Source organism: Oreochromis niloticus, linkage group LG3, assembly GCF_001858045.2.
Source record: "Oreochromis niloticus isolate F11D_XX linkage group LG3, O_niloticus_UMD_NMBU, whole genome shotgun sequence".
Classification (NCBI taxonomy): domain Eukaryota; kingdom Metazoa; phylum Chordata; class Actinopteri; order Cichliformes; family Cichlidae; genus Oreochromis; species Oreochromis niloticus.
Window position 1 is genome coordinate 78872037 of NC_031967.2, and position 9537 is coordinate 78881573.

The window sequence follows — 9537 nt, forward strand, 5'->3', positions numbered from 1 at the left end:
TGGATTTTTTTGTTTTAGTTTAGTTTTTATTAGTGTCAGTGTTTTACTCTTTTTAATAGTTAGGATATTAGGATTTTGAAGATCTGTACGTATATTCCAATGAAAAGGGAACTCTTTGAAAGCACCGACTTACAGTGTAGTGGACAGAAAACACGTCCATCTAAAAGCCTGATGGTGTATTGTCACTACCCTCCTGGGCAGTCAGGGCACACGAACACCTAATGTTGTGAATGTGGAGTCAAGGAAAGACCCCACTCAGCCTCCGCCAGCGTCTAGCTGGACAATCAGACCTGCACTGATGCTGTGTTACTCCGCCTCCATTGTTAAAATTAGTTGGCTGCAACTTTGCTCACAAAGCAACGCGTCAACAGAAGGTTGGTGTTTTTGAAGTGTTTTCAGCTGTAACCTACAGCTGATATAGGTGAACTGAACTTTTAAGGGTCACTTCACTCAAAATAAAAAACTGTATTTCCTTTGAAATTTCCACTCCCCCAGTCAGGAGGGACTACATTAAAAGTGTGCATTAGAATGAGTGATACGACACACTGATATAAGGTGAGTATTCAAATCAGAGACACAAGTATGACAGAGAAACAGAAGCTTTATTCAGGGCAGACACATTTCATTGGTTCTCAGATTGCTGTATGAAGTCTTTCAGTTTGGCAGATGAGCACAAACTTTATCTTAATTTCATTCATGTGAGTTTAACACACAGATTTGGACTCTGAGAAATGCTTCACTGTTGTTCAGAGGTTCACACATTATCAGCTGCTGCTCAAAGAAACATGAACAGCAGAAACTCTCATGAAGTGAACGTGAGCTCGTACACTGACTTTGGTTGTTTGAAGGGAACAATGTTCAGAGGAGGTTCAAACCAATCAGAGCCCACTCTGGTGTTTTTTTAACCGCCTGTGTTTACATGAAATCAGCTTTAGCCTTAGTGACGGTGAGCACATCAGCCACAAACATGTGATCCAAACAGATTGAGGCACTGGGAATGCAGCAGTGGATTAGTGTTAGTCGCATTCACAAATGTGGTTTTGGTTTCTTAGATACTTTAAGTCTGAGGAAAAAGATGATTTAGCGAATGTTTCAGTGTCATTTTAGAGAAGAAGCTCATGTCACTTCATGAAGTCTGTTCTGCTGTCTCAGTTCTTGTTTCGCCTCCTCTTGTCTGTCACTGTTGGTTTATTTTTCTGTGTCCCTGCTTCTTTCTCTAATTCTATACCATAATCATTTATGTCATTCTCACAGTGAAGCCCATAGTATGGATAAATACACTGGCAAATTCCAAGGAACATGTCTTTCATTGGAACACAGCTTCCTCTGCCTTTTCCTTGCCCACAGTCCTGTTTGGCACACGGATCTTTTTCCATCATTTCTTCGTCACTTTTGATCAGAACCACAAACTTTCCATGCTTCACACCTGGAGATTTCTCACACTCCCCTGTGTAAATGTAAGGAGTCTGACCTGAAGGGTTTTCAGGAGCAGCATTGCTTTCATCTTCATCATCAGCTTGGTCTTCAACTTTAGCTTTAGGGTTAGCTTCCTTTGCCTCAATGCTTTGGTGAGCTTTTCTAGTATAGGCGTGGACTGCTGTGTAAGTCTGAGACATTGGAATTCCTGCCACCTTTTCCCCACATGTGCTGAGTGTCTTTGCCACCTTGTAACACAAAACCTTCTTATTAATACACTTCTCAATGGCTTTGCTGACCTCCTGTACTTTGCTGTGAGTCCCTTTCACCTGTCTGGATACGGCCACAGTAATGCGCTCTGTTGGCACATCCTGGAATCCTGTCAGCACGTGTTTGTTCAGGGTTTTAATTGTTTCATGGCTGGATTTTTTGGCTATAAATCCAACAACCATCCAGTCATACCTGTCATATGTCTTCTGCAGAAAATTCCAGACTTCCTTTGCCAAGTCATCACGTTTTTTAGATTTATCAATAAGTGGTTTCACGTCCTGTTTAACATAAGTCATACTGTTATCAATGCATTGTTTTTGGATTTCAAACATTGCTGTCATTGCTTCATATACATTCTTCTTCATCTCATCATCTCTCGCTTTAGACTGTATGTTCTTCAGTCTGTAGTAGAATTGATTCATCGTGTTGCCCTTGAAGATAAGTGTAAGAATGAGATAAGTATATTCTATGATTTCCTTCTCGTGACATTTAACATGTTCAGCCAGTTCATCCCCGAGGTTATTAATGAAGCTCTTTCCTGTTTTTTTCAGCAACTCTCCCATTTCCCGAGGAGCTTTCTCATATTTTGAGTAGGCTTCTATAAAGCTTTGTTCATGTCTTTTCTTTTCATCCTCATCTTTTGCCCCAGCGAGACTGCCCAGCAGTGTTTTGTATTCAGTCCAGGCAGTCCTAATTTTCATCTCTGGCTTAGAATAAGATGCAGCTGCCCAGATGTTCCACTTTAGTTCCCGATGATGCTTCTCAAGCTTAAGATCGATTTTTTCAAATTCTTCCTTGATATCTTTCAGTAATGATTTGTCATTAACATGTTCGACTATCACTATCACTATTGTCATTAGTAAGGAAAATGCAGTACCTACCACTGGCACAACATTAGCCACAGACATAGCAGATTTAAGAATATCATGATCAGTGCCTTTTACCGCCCTCCCAATGCCTGCGATTAAAGTTAGAAAAAGTTCACCAATTTTTTTGATGTCCTCCTTATTTTTTAAACCAGCCTTTAGTGCACTTTTGGCTATTTCTTTGCCTTGTTTTAGTTTCTCGAGAAGGGCTTTCTCATGTTCGCTTTGGTCAGCAGATGGAGATGTGGTCACACTGGAGATGATGAAAAAGGCTGACATCATCAGCAGGAGCAGCGGACCAACAGATGCCATGTCTGAAAATACACAAGACCAAAACACAAAGAGTTACATCATACTTTTTAAATGTAGTCATTTATTAGAGCTTTTATTAACACGTAACATAAAACAGTCAGGCTCTTAATTGAAAATGACCCTCCATGCACTCAAGATTAAAGTACTAACATTAAAGTCTGATTAAAGTCTGGACTCTACTTTGTCTACATTGCTGTTAAACTTGCTATGTACTGCTTTTTAAGGAGCTATCTGTATTCGGAATTTGCTAAATTTGTATTTAAATTTTCACCAATAGGTGGCAGTGTTTGACAGGAATGTGTAGCTGCTTCTGTAGAAAGAAACAAGAAATGCAGTATTTGGGCTGAGGTCCAACGTCTTTGTCAGCTGGAGGCTTTCTGAGTTTGTGTTCTACGGTTGTAAAAGACAAGCTTGTTATGCAAACTGGTGCCTTCAAATTGGCTGTAGCTATGAACATGATAGCAAAAAAATAGTTTACAGATTCTCTGAGAGCCTCCAGACAACAGTTCAATAGGTTTAAAGTGCTGACCACAGACAGCTGTTTGTACTGTGAGGTGCCACAGTAGCAAGGCACCTTTAATAAAAAGCTGCTATTAAACAAACGGGTCTGTAGTCGAGTGACTTGGTGTTTAAGTTTTGTTTATTCAGTGTTCTGGGATTTTGTGGGTTTTTCATGGTTTTGTCTTTTGTATTTCATGTTCGTTAGTTATTCTTTAGCACCTCTGTGATTTTTCAGCATTTAGGTTTTGTCTCTGTGCCTCCCTTGTGTTCCCCGTGTTGTGTCTTGTGTCCCTGGTTCGATGTTCATGTTATTTCCTGTTTTACTTTGACAGTCCTGTGTCCTCTGTCAGTGTGTCTAGTTTTGCGTCCTCCGTGTCTGTTATGTCTAATTGATCCCAGCTGTGTTTCACTGTTTCCTATTCCCTCATTACTCCTTGTACATTTAAGCTCGGTGTTTTCCTCATCGTACCTTCTCATGTGTATAAGTCTCGCTGCGTTTCTAGTTTCCTGGTGTTTGAGTTTTCATTTCTCAGTTTCTAGGTTTAGTTTAATTTTTCGGAGCTTATGTTTTGGACAATTTTTCCCAGCAATAAAGCTGCTGCCTTAAGTTCATCTTTTGTGTTTGAGTTCTGCATTTGGGTCCACCTCCTGCCTGCCTGCCACAGCTGCGTATGCCATTATAAGCCTACTGCTGTTCTGAATTAGGCATAAAATAATATATTTCCCCTCAAAAAATAAAATAAAATGAACTTAGAAATAAATAAAATGAATAAGGATCGGACATGAAAATAACTGTTTTTGCTGTCTGTCCATGTTTAGAAATATGTATTGATTTATCACAGCTAGTTGAATAAAGCTATTCATGGTCATAGTCAGCTAATATAATAATGTGTTCATTGTCTATTTTTAATAGATATGATGCAGTCAACAATTTTTCAAAACAGTGTTATCTAAAAAAAGGAAAAGACTGAGAAGTTTTAATTTTTAAAACTAGCATCTGAAAACACAACATTTGCCTTACTGTGTGTTTGTTCTTGTTCATCAGGAAAAGTCCTTCAAGAAAATTCATATTAAAAAAATTGACTGATAATGAAATCAATCACATATTACAATTCCCCAAGAACGAAACCCAAAGCTCTGTGATTAAGACTAAAAAATGAGCTGATATTTCTATAAGTAAATCCAGCACTTTTCTCTACACCTGAATGCTTTCTCTCTAACATTCACACTCCGATGAACACATCAGAGAGCAACTTGGGGTTCAGTATTGATCACGACACAGAAGGTTGAACCACCAACCTTCTGATTAGTGGATGAACTGCTATATTTCCTGAGCTACAGCGACCCCATAAGAGTGATCTTTAGCATCCACTTCTCTCAGTCCTTTATGCTTACAATGACCTTTTCTACTCAAAAAGGCACATTTCAATTTTGTAAATTAAATTTTGTAAATTGTTTTGAACAGAAAATGCAGACCTGTATGAGGTTTGGACAGGTGAAGATCCTGACACTGGGTTCAGAGAGAGGAGCTGTCAGCTTGGACCGTTGTTTTCTGGATGTGATGATGGAGTCTGAGGCGGCGGTCTGGATGCTCGTGTGTGTCAGAGAGAAGCAGACATTTTTATAAGACCCTGGAAAGCCACACCTCTGCTGCGATATTCATCCATATTTACTTTGCAGGAACATCAGAGAGTTTCACCTTTGGAGTCCAGGTGAGGGAGGGCTGATACCTTTGCATGTTGTCTTTGTGTGGATTCTCTTGTCCCCCTCCAACTCTAAAGATGTGCTGGTGCGCAGCATTGGTGGCTCTGAACTGGTTTTAGTGTGGAGTGAAAAAGGTTCTTAAAGCTCTGAATGCACAAACCATCAGCCCTGCTGTGTTCATTCAGCTGAGGGAATAATCTTTGTGTGTTTGTGTATGCGTGTGTATGTGTGCGTGTGTGCGTGTGTGCGTGTGTGTATGTGTGTGAATGTGTGTGTGTGTGTGTGTGTGTGCATGTTTAAGTAGGTAAATGTGACGGAGTCTCCTACACTAACAGCTGCTGTGGCTCTGATGAAGCTTCTGGGGGTGTCACTTTCAGAAATTTGAATCCTGAGAGAAATTGGACTAACGTTCAGCAGAATGACTAGAAATAATAATTCTGGCCTGTAATGTAATACTACTGCGACTTGTGCCACTACAGAGTAGAGTATTTATACAGTGAGAATAATCAGATTACAATAAAGACGGGAATGTAGAAAGAATACGTTACACACTGCGATATGCACAGAGCTCTGTGCTCAGAGCACTTTGAGTCTTTTTCACCCTCTTTTTTAAAAATGTTTTATTTTAAAGTTTTATAATTATGACAATCATCCACATATAAAACAAAAATCAACAACAAAAACAAACAAACAAAAAACAAACATAATACACACTGGCAATAACATGTTGGCACAGTGAAACCCTCAGATCTGCCCGGTCTGGGGGAGCTCCCGTCCACCTCTTTTCAGGTCCCATGTCGTCAGGTTTTTGCTACAGTCCATGCAGCTCCTGGTGATATTTCCAGTCTATTTTATGAGCTGTCTTCTGAAAACAGTGGTCACGGCCTTAGCGGGCTTTCCTTCTACCAGTGGTTGCGTGAAAATACTTAGCTAAGCTCTGGTTATATAACCCACCACCCCTCATCCCACATTACCACCTTCAACAAATCTCTCCCACTTCTTCCAGTTTTTATGAAATTGGTCCATTTTGAGGTTCAAAAAAGATGTAAGTTTTTCCATTCTATAAATTTCTTCCATTATTCCTATCCAATCTTCCTTTGTTGGGGGCTCTTTCTCCAGCCACCTCCTGGTAAGCGCTTTTTTGCCCGCTCCCAACAGGATGTTTATCAGATATTTGTCCCTTAAGGAGACTGTTGATGGGATATCGCCCAAATACACAGTAGAGAAATCCAAATTTAATTTGAGACCAGTCATCAAGTAAATTTGATTCGACCATTTCACTCCAATATGGTTGGATTATTGGGCATTTCCAAAATATGTGAAAATGATCTGTCATATTTTCCCCACAGTTTCTCCAGCAGTATCCATCTGTCGGTTGACCTTTTTGTTTGTATTTTATTTTGGGGGTTATAAAAAACCTAATAAAATTTTTCCATGTGAATTCCCTCCAATAACCCGAACTAATGGTTTCCATCTGTGTTCTACATATATTTAACCAACTGTCCACTGATATGTTGATTTTAGCCTCCATAAAAAAGTAATCTAAGCTGGAGTGTACTTACAGGGGTATGAGAAAAACATATAGCCCCTTTCCTTGGGCTGTAACTCCCTTCAAACATCTATTATATTTCCTTCTACAAGAAGCTTTTTAACTGTTTTGGTCTCTCGAGTCGTCTTTTTAGTTTTGTTGTTGGAATCTAAGTGGGGCTGTAGTTGTATATTCCAATCCCCACCACAGATAAGGGTTCCCTTAGTTCCGCGATCAGATGAAATAATTTCTTAATAAATTCCTGATCATTGCCTGGCGGCCTGTAAATATTTAACAGAGTCACTGGTTTATGATCAATTTGACTCACTACCATAACATATCGTCCTTTTCTATCCCCTATTTGTTGAATTAATTGAAAATTTATTTTATTGACAATCAGTATTGTAACCCCTCTTGCACACTTCTGTCTATATGATGAATAGTATAGGTGTTTGAACCCCAAGAGTTTTAACTGCTCATGGTCTGTATTGTTTAAATGGGTCTCCTGCCAAAATATCATGCCTTTTCTTTTTCCTCTTAATGGGGTTTTGAAGACCGTTAACATTCAATGATATTATCCTATACTCCTGGAATGACATGGTTTCTTCCTAAAATGCCATCTATGCGATAAACCCTTCACGCCCCGAGCGATCAGTCCTGAAAAAACCAACCTATGTCTTGAAAACCAACAGTTGAATTTACAAACTGAATATGACTTCCAAATAAGAAGTAAAAAACGAACTTTTACATCAGAGTCTTTTTCACCCCCACAGCTGGATGTGTCACTGATTTCCGAGCCGATTCCTGTCTCGAAATGACCTTTGACCTATTAATGGTCCTGAATCAGTCTGTGACTGGCTGAAATAAGCATGGAGGTCAAACTGAGTAAAGCGCAAAAGGACTCGTCTGCTGAGTGAAGATGGAACAAAGGCGAGTTGTGATAACAGAACATCCTGCTGGTGTATTTTAATAAAATCTACACTCGACAGCTGCAGCTTTGTCTTCATGTTTGAGCAGACAATCATATCTGATCTACAACAACTGCTGTGTGCCTGTGAGTATTACATAAGTGTGTCAGTGAGAGTTTTACTGTTTTACATAAGGATAAGCTTTTTAGTCCATTGCAGTTGCCTACACCCGAGATGACAGACCTAGATTACCATACATACAATATGCAAACTTACACTGGGGAGACAAGTCAGGCTCAACAAGTGAGTCATCATGAGGAGAAAGCACAAAAAACTCCATAGCACATGAAGAGCACAGATATCATCACACTATACGTGATGGGGGTATGTGGCGGGGTGTGTTCTGCGATGGAGCTGCAGCTTTGGTGGTGGTGATGTGTACGGCTGCCAGCGGGGGAGCTGCAGTCATTGAATGTACTGTTACAGCAACAGTGTGATTATTGTAAGAATAAATGATGCTGCGAAGCATGAAAATGCCATCGGGTCTGCCATGGTGGTTTATTTTTATTTTTTTGAAAAGTCTTAAGTACACGCAAACCAGTAAACAAATTAAAACAAACACTGTAACTATAATACAAAAATTACAATTAAAATTCTCAACAACAAAAACAACTGGTAAAAATATAATTAATATGTAAACAACTTAACAACCCCCAAAGTGTCTAAGTCATGTGACGTGACAGCGAGGAGGACACAGGAGCGGCGAGTGGCTGTTTCGTCTTTGCCGGAACCACAGCGTTGTAAACAAGCAAAACTCAAAGTAAAGAATCGATCTCACCAGGCTAGTATTGATCTTATACCAATGTCGACTTGGCATCGATACTATCGATACTTGGATCGATCCGCCCACCACTAGCTGACGTCACTGCTGTCTAAAAGAATGAAAGACCAAGGTTAATATTACTTTAATTATCCATAAAATCATCAGATTCTCTGTAAGATTAAGGTCGACTATTGAACGGCGTATATTTTACAGTAAAGGCTTTAAAACCAAGTTAACGCTGAAAGTACAAACATCACTAATGTCACATAACTTTGCAGACATGTGGCCAACACTAATGTTCTTCATTATTAAACATCAGAATCAATCAGAATCAGAATACTTTATTAATCCCGAAGAAAATTAATTAATAAACATATCATGGTCCTGTGTCGGTGACCCAGTGTTTTGAGTTTTGTATCATTATTGAATTTTGATTTTGTCATAGTTTATCTTTTCTAGTCTTTTGGTTTCAGTCTCTGTGTTCTATGGTCTGCTGTATTCCCTAGGCCAGTCCGTGTCTGTTATGTTTCCTGTCTTACTTTGAAAGTCTGTGTTTAATGTCAGTGTATTGAGTTTGGCTTCCCCTAGGTCTTGTGATGGCAGATTACTCCCAGCTGTGCTGTCCTTCTGTGTCTCATTTCCCTCGTTATCCCTCAGCGTATTTAAGCCCCGTGTTTCTCTTTGTCAGTGTCGCTTCGTCTGTGTTCCACACCCTATGTCATGTCAGGTTTCAAGTCTCTGTGACTCATGTTGCTTATTCTTATATTTCATAGTTCCTCCATGTTCTGGCACAGTCGTGTTCATGGTCTCACTGTTCTTAGTTTCTTCCCAGTTTAGGTTCCTGTTTAGTTGTTGTCCCTGATGGGCTCTCGTTTAGTTTAGTTCATGCACTCCAGCCTCAAATAAAGGCTCGCCTTTTGTCTAAAGTTAATTTTTGTCTGCTCATCTGTGTCCACACCTGGGTCCTCCAAACACTCTCCACACGGTCTGCCCCGCTGACAAAACATTTGCACATACAAAAGTGACTTAATATTCCAAACGGACTTTAACGTGTGTTTGAACGAGCTGACGGTTCACTCGTTAAGCTGAAAGAAAGATGCTTTAATCACAGGAGTCACACATGTGTCCACTGGACCATCTGGAACTCTTCTTGTTTAGCACTCGTAATAACACAAACACTAAATCCTCCTTCTCTTGTGCTGTTTTGTA

At 39.7% G+C, this 9537-nt stretch overlaps 1 protein-coding gene across 1 annotated transcript; it reads right to left on the reverse strand.

Moving 5' to 3' along the window:
- Positions 1 to 583: 583 nt before the first annotated feature.
- On the reverse strand, positions 584 to 4956 carry LOC106096977 (uncharacterized). Its single transcript, XM_013266298.3, has 2 exons — positions 4842 to 4956; positions 584 to 2866 (listed from the first exon to the last, which is right to left on the reverse strand). Exon 2 carries the CDS (start codon positions 2862 to 2864, stop codon positions 1149 to 1151), a length of 1716 nt encoding a protein of 571 aa, XP_013121752.1. The 5' UTR covers positions 2865 to 2866; positions 4842 to 4956; the 3' UTR covers positions 584 to 1148.
- Positions 4957 to 9537: the final 4581 nt, after the last annotated feature.